This window comes from Rhinatrema bivittatum, chromosome 2 (genome assembly GCF_901001135.1).
Source record: "Rhinatrema bivittatum chromosome 2, aRhiBiv1.1, whole genome shotgun sequence".
Lineage (NCBI taxonomy): Eukaryota > Metazoa > Chordata > Amphibia > Gymnophiona > Rhinatrematidae > Rhinatrema > Rhinatrema bivittatum.
In genome coordinates, this window is record NC_042616.1 from 107575730 (window position 1) to 107596634 (window position 20905).

Here is a 20905-nt window from a genome sequence, read left to right on the forward strand (position 1 = left end):
GGCATTTGTACGCCATAATCCTCCCTAATCAGTACACTTGGTCAAACCTAGCTTTCATTATAGTCAGCTGGGGCACCCATGATCCCGCCATAACATCTCTCGCAATGGGCTGACAATAATTTGCTGTCCTAACAATTTCATAAATTTTAATAAACGTAAAATGCAAATGCATCACTTAACACTAAAATATAGGTCTAAGCGGTATACAAGAAAACAATCATAAAAATCATACATAATTACAAAACTTAATACAAATATGAAGTGAACACAAAATAAAACATAACTAAAATGTAATGATAGACAGCCATAAAAATCAAACGTAATAAAAAAAAACCCTAACAGATAAGAACTAAATACATGAATAAAATGTGAAATGATAAATATATAAACACCACAATAAAACCTTTAAAAAAAAAAGCATATTTAAAACAGGAAGGTCTTAAATTTTCTAAAAATTTTAACCGAGTCACACTGCCTAATTTCTATTAGGAAAGAATTCTAAAGTGCAGGACCCACTACTGAGAAGGCTTATTCACAAGTAATGTGTAAACGTGAGACTCTTCTGGGCGATGGAACGTCTAACAATACATGCTGGGAGGAATGCAGGATTCAGTAAGTTGGCAAAATTTTAGAATAGCATTAGCCCATGGACAAGTCTGGTCATTAATTTGAATATTGTCATTCCAATTTTGTATTTAATTCTTTCACTTATAGGGAGCCAGTGTAACTTGATTAATGTTAGGGTAATGTGGTCACATTGCTTTAATCCTGATGTTAAGCGAGCTATGGAATTAAGCAACAACTGCAATGGAGTATTGTGAGTGGAATGCCAGAATATAGACTGTTACAATAATCAACATTAGGAAAAAGTGATGCTTGTAACTGTGCGAAATTCAGGAGCATGATATGTGTCTCCTTGTGAAATTGGTACATTTAAGAGAGCCTGTTTGGGAGACAAAATAATGGGAATTTTTATGATTTCTTATATCCAGCTAGACACTTTCTCCCAAAAGTTTTGAATATATATGCATTCCCACCATAAGTGGAAAAAGGAACCCAAGCCAGTGTACCCTTTCCAACATTTGTCTGAAATTAACAGAAAAATTCTGTGAAGCCTGAATGAAGTCAAGTACCAGTGGAGTAAAACCTTATAACCATTTTCTGCAATCTGAGCAGAAATAAAACCCTTACCACTAACTAAAAATATTGTCCTCCAGTCTCTCTCTGATAACACTTTCCCTAAATTGGTCTCACATGCTCTAATATGTTTAGGTTTGGCCTAAAGATCTTGATTTAAAAGCAAATATGCCTTGGACAAAATCCCTTTAATTTTGTCTGCACTTCTCCACATGGTCTCAAAAAAGGAAACCCCTTTCACTAAATGAGCTCCCAACCAAGACCCTATCATAATGTGCTTAAGTTGTAAATAGGAGAAAACTTTATCAGGTAAGTCATATTTAGACTGTATCTCTGAAATAAACCAGGTGTAAAAAGAATTTTATGATTTAAGGAAGTGCTGTAATAATAACAACCCCTATTCCCATCAAATGTGTCTTCCACCTTGCCCATATACGCAAAGAATGACTCTAAGATGGAGATAAATCATTTAGAGCTCTTCAAGTATTTTTGGGTTGCGAAATCAAGGATGCTAAGGGCACCAGACCTATGACTGCCAGCTCCGTATCACCCACTGATTTTGTACACTGGTTTTATGTCAATCTAGAATTGCCCTAAGATGTGAAGCAGCATGGTACCAAAACAAGTTAGGAACTCCTAATCCCCTCCCACCCACCCACCCACCCTGTTTTGATCGGAAGAGAACCTTCCATGTCACCCTATGAGGTTTTCCCTGTCATGTAAATTGCAGGACCAGTCTCTGCCAACGTTTCAACATGTCAGCAGGCATCCCTATGGACAGCGCTTAGAATAAGTAGCTAAGTCGAGGCAGGATATTCATTTTTACAGTAGCCATGAAATATATCTATCCCATTCTTCTAAATCTTTAAAAATAAGGGGGATAATTTAGTTGAAATAAATCTACTCCGTGGCCAATATAAACCCCTAGATATTTAATTTTATGACTAGCCCATTTAAAAGGAAACTTTGCCTTTAACAACCTCTCTTGTACACAGGGAACAGTAATGTTCAAAATCTCAGACTTTTCCCAATTATTCCTGAACCTAGAACCTAAGCTAAAGTTCTCCATTTATGCTAGTCTCCAGTAGGGAAGCAAGATTATGCTAGTCTCCAGTAGGGAAGCAAGATGATTTGTTAGAGTAAAAAGATCATCAGCGAACAAGGACAATTTAGAAGAAAAGTCCCCTATGTTAATTCATTTTATTTTAGGATTTGCTCAGATCCTGGTCGCAAACTGTTCCAGAAAAATGGTGAAAAGTAGTGGCGAAAGAGGGCAACCCTGTCTCACTCACCGACAAACAGGGAAGATATCTGAATATCCCCCATTAAACTTAATACGTGCTTTGGGCGTGTCATATAATTTGCAAATCCACTGGATAAAGAAATTCCCAAAGTGCATCTTCTCTAATGTCTTAAATAAGAATGGCCAACGCATCATAATCAACCCCTTTCCAGCATCTACGGTGAGAAACAATCATGGATCTGCTGTTGTGGTCCCTTGAGCTGGGACAGGGATTAGCGCTATCACAGAGGGACAGCCCTATGTGGTTCCCATCGCTGGTAGGTGGTAAAGGAGAGGTCAACCCAGCTGGAGCTTCACCTATACTAACCCTCGTTCCCCACAGGTTGAGCCCTTGGGTACCGGGGCCAGCAGGGCTTAGGTGTGGGTTACCTTGGTGAAGCAGGAAAGACAATGTGAAGATATGGCCAGGAGTCCAGGCAGGGCTGGCAGAGGAGATGCACTACGAGAGTTCGGTCAGAGGGTCCGGGGCAAGCAAGCAGAGACGAGGGAACCAGGCCAGGGGTCGAGACTGGCAGCAGAAAAACGAAGACGAGAGACAAGCCAAGAATCGGAACCAGGAGATCAAGCAGAGGAGAAAACCCAGGAACTGGAGTTCGAAGGGAGAAGCAAGGACCGGAGCTGGAACAGGAGCACGAATCAGGAGCATGAATCAAGAGAGGAATCAACGCAGCAACTAGCACTCCGAGGAGACAAACTGTTGCTAAGGCAGGCAACAGGACAGAGGCTTGGCTTAAATAGCCCTCTCTCTTGATGTCATTGGAGAGAGCAGGACCGGAGTTTCCCACCCTGGGCCCTTTAAGTGGCAGAGCCTCTCACGCGCATGCACGCCTAGGGAGAGCTCCGCAGGAAGCAGGGCAGTGGCGTTCAGAGCCGCGTGGCAGGCCACGGTTGGCCGGCCCCAAAGCGGAGGACACTGCGCCAACCGGGAGAAGCGGCAGCTCACAGCGGAAAAGGTATTGGGGGGGGGGGGGGGTTGGCCGTGGTCCTCCACAGCCGAGACCCACAACATCTGCTGTCACTTTACCCACTACATAATATTCACACTTTTGTGAACACTGTCAGAGGCCATGCAGCCTGGTATAAATCCAGCCTGATTTGAATGCATAATATAGGAAATGAAACTATTCAACCGATCAGCTAGGATCTTTGCAAGAATTTTCAAGTCTAAATTAATAGGGGAGATAGGCCGGTAGGACCCACAACTGTTGGGTCGCAACCCTACTTAACCAGAATAGTTATGCATGCCAAATTGGAATTTTGTAATAAGGTGCTATCCCTGTGGAAAGAATTGAGCTGCTTTGTTGGTGGCGCAACTAAGCATTTAGAAAATTTCTGATGGAAACGAACCGTAAACCCAAGGCCTAGACAATTTTTTTTTTTATTGCATTTCAAAATTAACACAATTACACTGGTGAAGAAATCAGAGGTACATTGAAATTCAATATCATCCTTCTACATAGATCAAAATAAAAAAAAAAAAAGGCAATAGATAATATTCCTCAATAATATAGGAAATCCACGGGGAAGGTAGCACAGAAAATACCAAGAGCGAATTATATAAGAAATAAACTAAAAAGGAATCAGAGGTTCTTTGCCAATATATTTGCCAAACTGCACTGATTCCTATCACTTAGGGTGAGAGTTCAAAAAGAATCGCAATTGCGACGGTTCAAAGAAAATGTAACCGGTACTATGAAATTTAACCACAAATTTACAAGGATAGCGCATTGTATACTTAGAACAAATTATCAAAACTTCAGATCTCATGGCAAGAACCTCTCCCCTCCTTTCTTGAGTGGAACCGGTGATATCTGGTTACATCCATAGTTTCTGTCCATGAAATAATGAATTCCTGTTTCGAAAAAAAGAGCCTAAGAACACTATTTTTATCACTTAGAAATGCAAAGCTCATCAACAACGTTCCTCTGAGTAACTTCAACATCTTGTGAAAGTTCCAAAATGTCTGTAAGATTCGGCTGCTGTTGATCATTCACATTAACTGCTATTCTGTTTAATGTAAACCGGTATGATTTACATCGGATGTAAGAATGTCGGTATATAAAAATTAAAAATAAATAAATAAATTAACTTGTATACTCTCCGTAGATCTGAGGCAAGTAATAAGCCTTGGTAACTAAAGGCATAGCTTCAACCGAAATCTTAAGGTTATTGACCAAATAATTCTTAAATATATCCACTGTAGGAAACAGTCTAATAACAGGAAAATTAAGCACTCTGATGTTAAGGCTTCTTAAGGAATTTTATCTTTTCCATCTTTTTAATTTGAACATTTTCTGACAACCAAATTCTGTTGAAGTTTTTCAACTGTAGTTAATCTTTCTTCAAAAGCATTTCATTTCCTTGCGATGGAGAAGGTACAGAGAAGAGCTACCAAAATAAGGGGAATGGAACAGCTCCCCTATGAGGAAAGACTAAAGAGGTTAGGACTTTTCAGCTTGGAGAAGAGACGGCTGAGGGGGGATATGATAGAGGTGTTTAAAATCATGAGAGGTCTAGAATGGGTAGATGTGAATTGGTTATTTACTCTTTCGGATAATAGAAAGACTAGGGGGCATTCCATGAAGTTAGTGTGTGGCACATTTAAAACTAATCGGAGAAAGTTCTTTTTTACTCAACACACAATTAAAGTCTGGAATTTGTTGCCAGAGGATGTGGTTAGTGCAGTTAGAATAGCTATGTTTGAGAGCGGATGACGTCACCGCGCGGGTCGGACGGCTGATCCCGAGCTGCTCCCCGACCGCTCCTAGCATCAGCCTTCATCAGCGCCCGGAGGCCTCGGTTTTCGCCCCAAAACGAGGATCTGGCTCAGCAAGTGCTGCTATGGCAGCTGGCAAGAAAAAAATCGATTTAAAAAAATTTTCTTTCGCCGCGGGTGCGGCCGAGCTGGAAACGGGCAGCGTGGCCAAAATGGCGGACGGGCCAGGAATCTCTCCCGAGGTGGAGGGGGAGGTGACCCCAAGGTCCCCTGAGCGGGGAGACAACGAAATGCCCTCCCGATCCGAGTTTACAGCGTGGTTTGGGGCGCTGCGAGCAGATATGGCACAGAATAAGAAGGACATGGAGGCAATCATGTCAAGCCTAAGAACGGAGGTAGCAGAGATCGGACACCGAGTGGAGACCTTGGAGGAGGGCCTAGAGGAGCAACAGACTTACAGCCACACTCTCGGTGAGGACCAGCAGAAGCTCATCGATGCCCAGGACGTATTATCCAGGCAAGTGGAAGACTTGGAAAATAGATTAAGAAGATCTAATCTACGATTTAGGGGCATTCCAGAGACCCCTGATAATAGTGACTGTATAAAGGTGGTTCAGGACATTTGTAAGATTCTGCTTCATCCCGAGACGGCTCCAGCGGAGGAGACATCTATTGCTTTAGATAGAGCACACAGATCCCTGGGGACCCCAAGAAATAACCAGGCCAGGGATGTCATTGCTTGCTTTCACAATTTCCAGGTGAAAGAGCAGGTGATGACGGCTGCCAGGGCTCAAGGCTCCCTGCAATGGCAGGGGCAACGGATTGAAATTTTTCAAGATTTGTCCTTCACCACCATTCAAAAGAGGAGAGAGTTCCGGGCTGTGGTGCAGGTCCTGCGTGATCAGAACCTTCGATACCGATGGCTGTTTCCCTTTGGACTGAGCTTTTCTATTAATGGTATCTCCTCCAGGGTTCAAAAGGTGGCAGAGGCCGAGGATATTCTGCGCACGGCAGGCCTCCTGACGGAGGCACGGAGACCGGCGAGGACTGGTACACTGGAGACGCCACTCAGGAGAGACTTTCCAAAGTGGCAGCGGGTGCCCAAGGGTGGTAAAAGGCTTCGTAGGAACTCTGAGGACTCTAATGCCTCCAAGGGGCCAGGCTGAGGGGCGGGACTTACGAGGAGGGACACCTCCTCGCGGACTCTAGCTTTGTGCGGGGCCTGTGTCATGCCTGGATCCACAAAGGCTGAGGTCTATTGCCAGGTTTAATTGTTTTCTACGTTTTAGGTTGATGGGGCGACCGTTGTTTCTCTGTGTTTATTCATGTGCGAGCGGAAGGGGGGACGGAGCTTGCTCGGTGATGGCATCGCTCTCCATGCTTCAAGCTCACGTAATGAGTGGGCGCATAAGGGGTGGGGTGGGTGGAGGGGGAACTGTTCGAGCCTTAGATGTTTTCTTCCTGGCAATGCATTCGGGTGAGGGGGGTAGATTGCAGCTTCTTGGCTGGGTATGGTTGGGGGGTGGGTGTCAGTGTTTACCTGTAGGGAGGTGGAAGAGATTTTTTCTATTATGTATTATTTAGATGGATAGTCTAAAATTAATCTCTGTGAACACGAAAGGTTTGAATTCGCCTATGAAAAGGAAAACCTTTATTCAGGATATGAAACGGTTACAGGCTGATATCGTGTTTTGTCAGGAAACGCACCTGCTCAAACGGTATGAAAAGCTGTTGGCTGCTAGGGACTACCCTCATTTCTATCATTCAGCGGCAACTAAAGGGGATAAATATTGTGGGACTGGTATCCTGTTTTCCCAGCATGTTACCCCAGAGGTGGGCACGATCTTAAGGGACGTAGAGGGCCGCTATATTATGCTGAAGGTGAAGCTATACAACACACAATACACGCTGGTTAATGTTTACGCACCCACAGGTGACCAGGGAGCTTTCTATGGGAAATTATCCAAGTTATTGGGAGACTGGGCGGAGGGGCACTTAATTGTTGGTGGGGACTTCAATCTCACTAGAAACCCTTACCTTGACAACACGGGCTCTAGTCCGGGAGGGAGATGTAAGGAGAGACGAGCCCTCAAACATCTGATTGATGATAGGGGCCTTACAGATATCTGGTGACTATTAAACCCCACGGCTAGAAATTACTCCTTTTTCTCACACCCGCACCATTCCTACTCTAGGATTGATTATTTCCTCCTTGACAAAGCATTGGTCAGCCAAGTCATGGACGCTGATATTGGTAGTATCACCTGGTCTGACCATGCCCCGGTGTGGATCTCGCTGCGGCGGTGTGGGGGGGACCAGGGGACGCGATTCTGGCGGCTCAACGAACGTTTACTGGATGATAAGGCCTTTGTTGTAAAGATTAATGAGGCCATACGGGACTTTCTGGCTATTAACGATAATGGGGAGGTGGCCCCTGGTACACTATGGGAGAGCTTGAAGGCCTTCCTACGAGGCTTATTTATTTCTAGGGCGGTCTATGTTAAAAGAGACAGTGCTAAGAAACGCCTACAGCTTCTAGAATCTATCGCACACTTAGAGCTCCGTCATAAACGGACTATGGAGACCCACATTGCACAACAGCTACGGGAGGAACGTAGGGCTCTTCATGAATTAGAGATGGGAAGGGTAGCGCACCAGTTAGAGCTTCTCAACCAACAACATTTTGAATATGGCAATAAAGCGAGCAAGCAACTTGCACGGAAATTAAGGGAAAAGGAGGCAGCCACTCATATTACAAAAATCCGAACCTCGGATGGGCAATACATTCACTCGCAAGGGGAAATAGGCCAGAGATTTAATGCGTTTTATCAAGACCTGTATGACTCTGACCCAACTATCACAGACCCTGAGATAGCTAATTACCTGGAGAGTGTTCACCTGCCCGCCCTGGAAGAGGCTGACAGACAGCGGCTAGACAAGGAGGTGTCACAAATGGAAGCTCTTCAGATTATTAAAGAGCTCAAACTGGGCAAGTCCCCGGGACTGGATGGGTACTCTAGGAAGTTCTACAAGGTATTCGGGGCCCTATTAGCACCACCCCTTATCAACATGTTTAATGACTTGAAGGATACTGGCAGAATCTCCCAACAAGCCAACACTGCGGGAATTACTATCTTGGCTAAACCCGGGAGGGATCACACCCTATGTGGATCTTATAGGCCGATATCTCTCATTAATCTAGATCTCAAGATACTGGCAAAAATTATGGCCAGACGGCTGGGGAGTGTGGCCCATCTGCTGGTAGCTCCAGATCAGTCAGGGTTTATTCCAGGGAGGCTGGCTTCCGATAATGTACGGCGGGTTGTTGAATTGATTGAACATGTCCAGAACCATGATATCCCGGCCACTCTTTTATCCGTGGATGCTGAGAAGGCCTTCGATAGAGTCCACTGGCCTTTTTTATTTAAAGTAATGACCAAAATGGGGCTGGGAACGAACTTTCAGTCATGGGTTCATAAATTGTATGACCACCCCCAGGCCCGCATTAAGATCAATGGAGCATACTCCTCTCCTTTTGAGGTCAGGCGGGGCACTAGGCAGGGTTGCCCCCTGTCCCCCCTGTTGTTTGCCTTGACATTGGAACCTCTGGCGGAGACGGTTCGCGGTTCGCAATCCATTACTGGCATCTCCGTGGGAGGGGCTGAATACAAAGTCTCCTTGTTTGCGGATGATCTCCTTTTCACGGTCACCAACCCTGACTCCTCATTATCCGCTTTGGCACAGGAAATTAGATTGTTCGGGAGGGTGTCTGGCTTCAAGATGAATGAGGACAAATCTGAGTTGCTTAATATTTCTATGCCCGATTTAGTGTACTCAAGGATGGCTGCACATTTACCCTTTAAGTCGGCAAAAAAGTGGATAAAATACTTGGGGGTCAAGATTTGCCCGGATCTGCGGCAATTATTTGACTTAAATTACACCCCGCTTGTCACTTCCATTCAGTCTATCCTGGATAGATGGGACAGAATGAATCTCTCTTGGGTGGGGCGCATTGCGGCGGTCAAAATGACGATTCTCCCTAAATTTTGCTATTTATTCCAGACCTTGCCCGCTAAAGTCCCTCTTAAAGCTCTGACTCTTTGGCAACAAAAGCTCTTTCGATTTGTCTGGAAGAGAAGGCCTCCACGGGTGGCTAGGTCAGTTCTATATAAGTCTAAATTACAGGGGGGTCTTCATTTCCCTAATCTGTTATGGTACTACGTAGCTAATTTATTAGCTGTGATTATCAATTGGCACTGTCACAGTCAGATCAAGCCCTGGATAGTAATAGAGAAGGCAATTGCAAGGCCTCCTCTCTTGACTACCAGGGTTTGGGCCCCACACACTCCGACAGGGGACGGACTAACAACTTTCTCCCGGGTGGTGCTGGACCCTTGGAAGTCTTGGAAAAGGCGGCTTTGTAGGTGATCTGGTGATGTACCAACATACATCGTTCTTGCATAATCCATTGTTCCCCCCGGGGTTGGATGCAGCGTTCATTCGACGTTGGCAGCACAAGGGTCTCACTACTTTGGGGCAACTTTGGAAGGGTGGTCTACTCGTACCTTTCCCCGATTTACAGGCTCAGTTTCATTTAGATCAGTCAGACCATTATACCTACCTGCAGCTTTCCCATCTTTTTTCCACTTACAGGCTATCTCAGCTGTTCTCTCAGGAACAGCCACTTTTTCTCACATTCTGTAGGAACGCCGATCAGGTTAAGAGACATGTCTCTCGGGTTTACGCTCTATTAAATAGGGGCACGGGTGTGGCTGACACGCATCTAGTCCACTGGAACTCTGATCTGGGTGGTATTATGACTGAGAAGATCTGGGAAACGTGTTATCAGCGCATATCCAGGTGTTCTATTTCAGCCACTTTGAAGGAAAATGGATATAAACTTCTCTATAGATGGTACCGCACGCCGGATAGATTACACAGGATGTCCTTGCGCCCGAATGCTAACTGCTGGCGGTTGTGCGGCAATATAGGCACCTTTTTTCATATGTGGTGGGAATGTCCTAGCGTTGCCCAGACTTGGGCTTACATCCAGGATTATATTCAGCATACCTTAAATCTCAAAATTCCTCTAACTCCCCAGCTTTGTTTATTACAGGTGGACTCCGGAGAGGGCAGCATCTGGGAGAGAGCTTTGGTGACGCAGGTGGCTTTAGCTACCAGATGTGAAATAGCGCTCTGGTGGAAAAGGGTTGAGACCCCTGCATTACGTGATGTCCTGAACAGATTAGATAAAGTGTATCTTATGTGTCATCTGACCGCTACTAGGCATGATCAGCTCCCTAAATTCCAGAAAGTGTGGGCTCCATACATAAAGGGGATCCTCAAGGACTGAAACTCCGGAAGCCTTCTTATTGTTGTTATAGAGGTTTTCGATATCACTGACACCATTTTTGAGGAGACGTACTCTCCTCTCTCTCTGACAATTTACTTATTCAACCATGTTTCACTTCTAGGTTTACCTTCTCCCTGGTGCAAGGCTTGGAAAGGTTTTAGGCGGGGTGGGTGGGGGGGAGGGAAGGGGGGGGTAAGGGGGGCTGTGGTACTGAGGGGAAATAACCAAGAAGCATCCATTTAGTGTTCTCAAAGTTTTTATTGTCAATTTGTTACCACTTAGTTTGTACATTACAGTGTTGAGAGGGAATATGCTGTTGTTGTAACATGCTCATATTGTGCCACCCAGCGCTACGGCGGTGCGACACTGATCGGAGACGGTCTTTGAAGACACATATTGTCCTGTACTAGTGGCATTGAGTAATGTATGTTATCATGTCCATTGCTATCCTCTGTATTTGGGAAGCTATTCCCACTTATGTAAACAATTTGGTACTAATAAAAATATAAATTACAAAAAAAAAAAAAGAATAGCTATGTTTAAAAAAGGATTGGATAAGTTCTTGGAGGAGAAGTCCATTACATGCTATTAAGTTGACTTAGCAAATAGCCACTGCTATTACTAGCAACGGTAACATGGAATAGACTTAGTTTTTGGGTACTTGCCGGGTTCTTGTGGCCTGGATTGGCCACTGTTGGAAGCAGGATGCTGGGCTTGATGGACCCTTGGTCTGACCCAGTATGGCATGTTCTTATGTTCTTGCTTGTACTGAGACCCTTTCTTCAATATTTATACTGCACTTATTAGTATCCAAGTGAGTTTGAGTTAAGGTAACAGTCGCAGATTCTATTAAAGCTAAGGCCTCCCAGACCGATTCTAAAGTTATAATAGAAGGTTTTATAAGAAAAAAAGAGTCTGGGAAAACCGTACGCTCACCACTTCCAGTGACTTCAGTGTCAGTGTCCCGATTAGAATCCAGCGTTACTGCAGCGGTTCCGATATTTTCCAATAGAAGAGGAGGCAAATACGCCATGGCTTGACCCTCCAAGGCCTCTCCAACGGCAATGATCTTCTTAAAATCTTCTCCCTTAGCTCCCGAATCGCTCTCCTGTAGAGCATACCGCTCCTTAGAGCAAGTCGAGAGGGCTGCATTAGCAGCAGTACTCGCTGCATTCAAACACTGGGGGGGGGGGGGGGGGGGGGTGTTTCGGCATCTCTAGGGTGCCAGAACTGAGCGAGATCTCGTCTGCCATAGGGGAAGGCGTTCGCTCCGCGTCTCCACCCTCAGCAGCCCTTGCCCCCCCAGCATAAATCGGCATGGAGGAGAAGAAGTTCTCTAGACATGGCTGTTTAGAGTCCAAAGTATCTGAAACCATAAGACTTTCTCGAAGCCTGGCTTTACGCTTCGTATGCGGCAAAGGAAATCTCAAAAGGTAACAAAAAAGCAAAATTTGGCACAGAGGAAACAGAGAGCACTCTGATACAACTCCTCACTCGTCCACCATCTTGGCTCCTCCCAAGCGCCTGGAGATTTACCAGGTTTCAACGTGTTGATAGTAATCAATACTTCCAGTGGTGTTATCTCTTTATCAAGACTGCACTACTGTGCATCAGATATAGTGGATAAAGAAATACTATCGTGAAACTTGTCTTTATCGCCCCTGGGTCAATAGTGCTATCCGAAATATAAGTCAGAGTAGAATTGGAGGGACTGCCTTCCAATATCCTTGCACACAGTCAATATGTTCCCCACCCCGTCTTTAATTTTTAACCACATTAGTTTGGACATATCTTCTTTTTTAGTTGTTGGCCAACAGCATTCCTGCTTTATTCCCGCCCTCAAAAAATGTTTGGTGCACAAGTTCTAAGTGATGCACTTTGATAGCAGAATCCATCTCAGCTAGTCTAGATCTGCAATCCTCCAGCTAATGAAGGTCTGAGAAAGATAACATACTCCTGTGAGAGTGTTCTAAGTGCATTATCTGATTCAATAAATCCTTCCTATCCCTCTTTTTCACTTTCGTTACATAGGATGCCCTTGAAAGCAGCTTCCCTCAGATCACCACTTTTAAACAATCCGACCACTGCTGGAGACATATCAGAAGTTTCATTGAGATATAAATCTCAAATGTTAGCATGCAATTGAGCAGCAAATTCCTCATCATCTAGTAAAATATTCAACCTCCAGTACAACTGACCTTTGTCACAGCTCTGAAATGTCATGGTCAATCATATAGGGGTGTGATCTGACCATGTTATCAGTTCAATGTCAGTAGCTGTCACTCTATGAAAAATCCACCTATCATAGAAACATAGAAATGACGGCAGAAGACGACCAAACGGCCCATCAAGTCTGCCCAGTAAGCTTCAAACATTTTTTTTCTCATACTTATCTGTTTCTCTTAGCTCTTTGGTTCTATTTCCCTTCCACCCCCACTATTAATGTAGAGAGCAGTGATGGAGCTGCACCCAAGGGAAATATCAAGCTGGATTAGTTAGGGGTAGTAGGGGTAGTGACCACCGCAATAAGCAAGCTACGCCCATGCTTATTTGTTTTACCCAGACTATGTTATTCAGCCCTTATTGGTTGTTTTTCTTCTCCCCTGCCGTTGAAGCAGGGAGCTATGCTGGATATGCGTGAAGTATCAGTTTTTCTTCTCCCCTGCCGTTGAAGCAGAGAGCTATGCTGGATATGCGTGAAGTATCAGTTTTTCTTCTCTCCTAACGTTGAAGCAGAGAGCTATGCTGGATATGTGTGAAGTATTAGTTTTTCTTCTCCCCTGCTGTTGAAGCAGAGAGCTATGCTGGATATGCATTGAAAGTGAAGTATCAGGCTTATTTGGTTTGGGGTAGTAACCGCCATAACAAGCCAGCTACTCCCCGCTTTGTGAGTGCAAATCCTTTTTTCCACATTTCCTCTTGCCGTTGAAGCTTAGAGCGATGTTGGAGTCACAGTAACCATGTGTATGTTTATTGAATAAGGGTATTATTCTCCAGGCAGTAGCCGTCATTCTGGCGAGCCACCCACTCTTCATTGACGGCCTCTTGACTTTATGGATCCACAGTGTTTATCCCACGCCCCTTTGAAGTCCTTCACAGTTCTGGTCTTCACTACTTCCTCCGGAAGGACATTCCAGGCATCTACCACCCTCTCCGTGAAGAAATACTTCCTGACATTGGTTCTGAATCTTCCTCCCTGGAGCTTCAAATCGTGACCCCTAGTTCTGCTGATTTTTTTCCTACGGAAAAGGTTTGTCGTTGTCTTTGGATCATTAAAACCTTTCAAGTATCTGAAAGTCTGTATCATATCACCTCTGCTCCTCCTTTCCTCCAGGGTGTACATTATTTAGATTCTTCAATCTCTCCTCATAAGTCATTTGATGAAGACCTTCCACCTTTTTGGTCGCCCTTCTCTGGACCGCCTCAATCTTGTCTCTTCGGAGATACGGTCTCCAGAACTGAACACAATACTCCAGGTGAGGTCTCACCAAGGACCTGTACAAGGGGATAATCACTTCCCTTTTCTTACTCGATATTCCTCTCTCAATGAAGGCAAATAAACTAACCAAGCAGGCATGAACACCAACAGCTACATTAGTATAAAAATAAGAAATGAAAAAGAAAACAATGAAAATAATGGCAAATATATATATACATATGTTCATGGTAACGGTCTTGGGCATCAGCTAGTCCGCTGTGTGATTTCGATAACGAGAAAGGAGAAAAAGTCACAAAACTAAGAATAAGTGCCAGAAACATCTACAAGCCTCATTCAGAGAATAAACCAGATCATGGCTGGTCACTAAGCAAAAATTATAAGTGAAATGTCTGGGTAATATAAAGAAAAATCAGGATAGGAAAAGGTTCCCCGGTTCAGATGGCATCCTTGGATGATATTGATCCTTCTGAATTTCTTCGTAGGCGTCTACCGCCCATCCCGAAATGCTACCAGCGTGGATAGTCCTCTTTCTGTTGAGGAGGGGCCTTCGGCCTGGATCTTCTTTCGATGTCAGTAAATCCTGCATCCAGCAGTACTGCCACTGCTTCATCAACCGTTTTCACCTGGAATGAAGTTCCACTGATGGAAAACCATAGGCCAAACAGATGCAGCCAATAGCATATATTTTCCTCTCTCAAAAAGCCAGTAATCTCATGCAACTCCAGTCGCTTACGGAGGGTGATTTGAGAGATATCAGTGAAAATCGCTTTATCCTGACCTTCCCACTTCCAGGTCAGCTGTTTCCAAGCAAGGTTGTAGATTTTTCATGAACTGCATAGCTATGGAAGCAAGCTATGATATCCCAAGGTCTGTTCGCCATTTTCTGCCCAAGAGAGCAATGTGTTCTACCCAACTTAAAGATAGTAGCTGTTCCTGGCCAGGATGTTCCGAAGGAGACAGTAAACTTTGGCAGATTTTGATCATATATGCAGGATTCTCCGGCACTCCTCTAAAGCACAGGTTGCTCCACTGGGATCTATTTTCAAGATCCTCTAGTTTACCTGAAAGGGATGCACATTCCAACTGCAAGGATTTGTGCTCCCCCTCTGCAAATGGCACATCCCTTCGGCCTGGGATTCAGTTTTGAGGCCCATCTCACCTAGATAGAGCCTCAAATCAGAAATTTCCTCTTTCATATCAGCCATCAGATCTATCATTACTTGTTTATAATTCTTAATATCTTGTCAGAGATCACAAAACCAGCTATGGAATTCCGCACGGGTAGGCAAGTTAGTGGAAGGAGAGCCACGCCAACGGGGCCTACTTCCAGTTTGGCACAACTGCCTGCTGCCATCATCTCAGGATCAATCTCTTGGCTGTCAAATTTGTTGTAAATAAACTTATGAAAGTCGACCGGTTTCTTTTTGTCAGACATCGCCAAGTTATAGGGAGCAAAACAGAGAAGTGGAACTAAAAAACACTCAAAGATACCCAAGATAAATGTTGGATTTGCCCGCTTGGTGGAGGAGCTCAGAGTGAAGGGATTTGAGGGGAGACCTGTAGGTGACTGTTGAGAAAAATCCTTAGATCCAAAACCATACTTCCAAGAACCCTCAGATTCTGAATTCAATGGTTGGATCAGTAATGTGGCTCGAGTGTGCACATGCCTTTCTGCCAACACTTGTCAAACTATTTGAACTGGTGGTGGTGGAGAAGGTTCACAGATCCCAATGTGTCGGGAATGCTTCCCCTTCCAGATGCAATGATGTGAGCTTAAATATCAATGTCACAGCTGCCAGTAAACAAACTCCAGAATAGATTAGACCTCAGTCTGCATCAATGTCAATGCTCCAACGCCTCCTAGATCTTTTTAAGTTCCTACTCAAAAACTCTTTATATCAACAGAGAGTGAGACAGGAGAAAAAAAAAGATATCTTCCTGAGTCACCAGAGGTGTATTAGAAGCTGCATTTTGGATCCTTGGAGGAGTCACATTCCTCCACTCTCTTGTAGGTATGCAGCCTTCTCTTCAGGGATGCTAAGAAGGACCATATGTCTGCTGCCAATATGCCTCTGCTCTCTTTACCACCCATTGGACCAGGATCTATGTCGGTGTTTTTTGCAAAGATACCAATGAAGTGGAGCCCTTTAGATGGGAAGATGTTTTGTTTCCTTTGCTTCTACAGGTTCTAGAATGTTGATGCTTTCTCAATACCAATGCAAACCAGCATCCAATACAACTCCTGGGCTTCACGATGTTGATGACTAAAACGCTGATAGCTCAAACTTCTCCAATCCAAAGAGCTTTTCTGTGATCTTAATGTCTGATAACCTCTGGGATTCTTCTTTCCACTGGGCAGTTTCCCAAGATGTTGTGGTTGTCCTAAAGACACAGCCAGGGCTATTTCTTCCATTAGGTGAACTAAGCAGTTGCCTAGCATGCCAAAATTTTGAGAGGAGTGGCAAAATCCTCCATGTACTGCATACTTACATTTAAAGCACTGTACCTCAAGAGAGAAGGTAATGGATTTTGGGATTTTATTTTATTTAGATTTTTATATTCTGCTTTTTGCACTTTTTCAGCCCTTCAAAGCGGATTAACATTCAGGTACTGTAGGTATTTCCCTATCCCCAGAGGATTTACAATCTAAGTTTGTATCTGAGGCAATGGAGGTAAAGTGACTTGCCCAAGGTCGCAAGGAGCAACAATGGGATTTGAACCCTGGTCTCCTGGTTCGTTGCCCGCTGCTCTAATCACTAGGTTACTCCTCCACTGTGGGACAATTGTGGAGAAAGAGTGCTGGGCAGGTGAGGGTGTGGTGAAAAAAGAGGGAATTTTTGTTTGGTCAGGTAAAAAGGGGGCAAAGAGATTAAGATGATACAGCTGTGCTGAGCAGAGAGTAAAGGGGACAAAGAAGTGGATGATGGAAGCTGGACAAGAAGAGAGGAGACATGCTGGATAGAGAGTTAGGGAAAAGGGATGTTGGGCACTGTGGATAGGGGCAAAGGGAAGGGGATGCAAGACTTGGCAGAGGGTGAGGAGAATGAGAGGTGCATGCTGTAGGGAGAGAGAAGGGATGCTGTGTCAGAGCTGCTACCAACAGAAAGATGTGTTAGGGGGAGGAAGCAAGACTGAAAGTTCAACTAGATCACCTAATATCAGTCCTGGGCACAGCACACATTTGTCATGGGGTAGGGGTCTGTGACCATCATGAGGTTGAACCTTGGGCATTTTGAGAAGGTACCTATGCTATTCTATTTGATGGACACTGAACAAAAATAGTCAATGCAAAATCATTTGACTTGCTTTTTGCAAGACAAAAAATGGCCTGACCAATGCCACTTCAATGCAGTAACAGCTATGTTCATGTGGCTGTGGAAAAATAAAGAAAATTTTCAAAAGAATGAAACCCATGATTATGGAGATAAGTGAGAACAAGTTGAGCTAAGGGTCCCATGCAAAACGAAAAATGGCTGGAGGGCAGTAGAAAACAGAAGTATTTTTACTTCAGTAGTTATATGACAAATTGGCTCCACAGAAGATGTCCTCCCATGACAGATGCAACGCCGAAACAAACCCACACATGCTTGGAAGAGCTTCTGAAAGCTCTAGAAGCTGTGCAGTCAAACTTTCAACTAGGACTACATTCAATTACATCACTCACTTTAAGGATTCACAATCTGCTTGTCCTTGGAAAACAGTAGTTACATCCAAATAATTCAGAGGTTTCAAACAGCCATGAAGAATCTTTGTCTGCATTAACTAAACATCTGTATGCAAAGTATAGTTTACTTACATCTCAGCACATCAACAATCAAGTTCACATCAGTACTGAGCTTCTTAACATGGTCGAGGTTTGCTACTGTCAATATTGGCACATATTGATCACTATCCATCTGTGATATAAGATACATATCACTGGCAAGATTCTCTCTGTTGAAGGGGGAAAATAAGCCAATCTTTATTATTCTAGTACATAAGTAAAATACAACATAACACATTCATATGAATACTCATACTTAAAATCTCAAACTATTATATGTGATGAAAGAGAATAGTGACTGCAGCATATAAGAATATGTGCCACTAGAGCTTTAAAGATAACATACTGTAAAGTCAAATTACTTATCTGTAACAGTGGTTCTCTGATGAACAGCAGGATGTCGCCAGTCTTCACATATATAGGGGTATCAGATGAAGTCTGGCACGAAACACTGTCTTCAAAGTTTCTAGAAGCCCTAGCCACTCCCCTGCATCACCCATCAAATCTACCATTAAGCTAAAACACGGAGAAACCAATTCCAAGTGGAATCTGGAGGATTTTATAAAAACTGACAACCTGCTATCCATCAGAGAACCACTTCACAGGTAAGTAACTTGAATTTCTCCGAGGACAAGAAGGATGGCAGTCCTTAGATATAGAGACTCCCAAGCTACAGGCTACCTCAAACCAAAAAAAAAAAAATCAAACAATGCCAAACAAACAATATTGTTTGGGTGGTGCAGGTCAACATAAAAGATTTCTATTTTCTTTTTTTAATTTTTTTATGACAGTCTAAACCAAATTAATGGGCCCAGGAGGGATGGAGTTGGGTTTTACACCCCACAAAGACTCCATAAGACAGACTGTCCAAAAGCATACTATCACATCAGGAGCTCTTGTGAAAGCAGTAGTAAGACAAAGATGTAGATAAAACCTTACATTGCAGCCTTACTACTGACTCAGTCAGGGCTCCAGCAGACCTAGGCTTTCCTGGGAATAACACAAAAGGGTGCAACTCTCTCGCTAAGAGAAGTAAAGTTCTTAGCTACAGTAATTCCAGGTTTACTGGTGTTAACAAAATACAAGCTGAGCGGGCTATCTGAGGACTTCAGTCAGCTCCTGATAGAAGGCTACAGATCACTAGTTATCTGAATTGCAACATCGGTTCACCTTCTTTTACTTAAGCACAACCATAGCCAAAGATTAAAAAGCATGCATAAAGCCTCTGCATTGTAAAAACTTATACAGTGGGAAGTCACTAGGGTCTGGAGCACATCAACTCTGCATGCCAAAGTGACAAGTTACAAAAAACTATGACCTTCCAGGTCAGATACTCTGGACATTTGTAAGCTAAAGTAATTGCGTAAGCACCACACCAAGATTCCATGATACAGTAGGATGCTCATAAGGGGGACTGAACTGAATCCAGCCCTGCATAAAAACAAAACTAAAGGCCATAAAAAGATGTGTGCACTTCCCACAGGGAGGCAAAAAACACCAGTTTCATCAACGTGAACCTGAACTGTGTTGGTCAACAGAAACTGAAAAATATAGGAGGTACTCAAGTAATTTTCATGTAAAACAGGAGAAAAACTAAGATCTTTCCCTTAAAACTGCACAACAAAAACTTTGCTATACTATACCACAGAATTTCCTCTTGAAACCCTTTTTGTATTTTAGAGGAATATTAGACACATCACCAGACATATTCTTGGATTGCACAGCTACCCTGTTGACAACTACGCTAACAGAGCCTGAACCCAATGCTGGAAAGGCATAACAGTCCCCAACCCTTATAGACCAGCATTTGGGAATTTCACAATTTGAGAAGATCTCTGATGGATATCTCCTAAGGAGTGGGAACAAAAAATGTCTTGGCCCACAGGAAGTTGTAATGAAGCATGGTTCCCTAGTTTTTCCCCACTGAGTTTCCACAAGATCTTGCAACCAGAGGAATTAGAAGATAGGTTCATGAAAACCCTGTACCCAGTAAAGAGAAAGTGCATCCGAAGCTAGTTTTCACACATCCCTTTACTATAATAGAAGATTGGGTACCTCTCTATTAGAGGAGAAAAAACAGCTAACATGTATATTCTGTGCTAGCGGAATAACTCCCCTCTCCAGGGACTATTTGAGGGGTTCCAGAACACAACTCAGTCTGTCTACTAGGACAGCCTCCTCACCCATCAGGTATATGATTCAGAGGTCAAACTAACAGGAAATACAATTCTGTTCCTCCCTGCTTGTTGACATAGAAGAAAGCAATTTGAATGCCTGTCTGGATGAGGACCAACTCATTGGCCAATTGAACCCCAGAAGTCTTTAGAGCAAATCTTACTGCCTTTAGCTTGAGAAAATTTCTAAGATGAAAATTTTAAGTGGCCCTAAGTCCCTCTATATGAACTCCCCAATCCAGGTTGGTCACATCCATAATCATGACCATTTTTACCAGAAAATTCAGTAATGAATCAGCCACCATAACAAAGTACCTCATGGCTAGGTGATACAGATGCTGCCCTTGAGATGCAAAGTGATTGGAATCCAAACAACATCCTAGGGTCTATTGGACTGACTGTGAAGATGCATCATAAGACGACCACAAATTTGATGTCACAAGAACATGACATGTCCCCTGCCTACATCAGACTCATTCTTATCCTCTCTGCAGTGGATATCAATGTTATTTCTCTCTACAGTACAATGGCTTTTGCATGACCCACATCTAGCAGAAGTTTTAAAAATCCTAATCAAGATGGCAGCCTCAGGTTGGATTTAGGGAAAATAAGTAACTCACTTTCGCAAAACCAATACTCAGATGGACTTATTTACTAATATTTGTGGCACATGTTTGAGCTGCCCCTTTGAGTGAACTATCCAGGTGAGGAACACTTATACTGTCAATTTGCATAGATGTGTAAGTACCTACACAAATCGTTTTATAACGCACAGGGTGCAGACACAAGGCCAAAAGGCAACACACAGTATTGGAAGTCGATTTCCTCTACTTCTAATCTGAGACACTCACAGTTAGAAAGAGTTCTACACATATGTAGTTCCTTAGATCCCGAAAGTACAGCTCACCTCTTTGTCCAAGAAAGAAACCAAGGTGCCAAAGGAAACCCTATCAAGTTTTCCCTACCAGTTGCTTTTAAAATGCCTTCATGTTTAAGATGAATCTGAGCCCCTACTAGTGT

The 20905-nt window shown here is 43.6% G+C and overlaps 1 protein-coding gene across 5 annotated transcripts in view; it reads right to left on the reverse strand.

The window, feature by feature from the left end:
• Positions 1 to 20905, reverse strand: part of LARP4B (La ribonucleoprotein domain family member 4B) — a 521092-nt gene that overhangs the window by 290599 nt on the left and 209588 nt on the right. For all 5 annotated transcript variants that reach the window (XM_029588536.1, XM_029588537.1, XM_029588533.1 and 2 more), the window contains one exon: positions 17745 to 17881. In XM_029588536.1, the coding sequence (XP_029444396.1) occupies positions 17745 to 17881 (137 nt within the window). The remainder of the gene's footprint in view (positions 1 to 17744; positions 17882 to 20905) is intronic.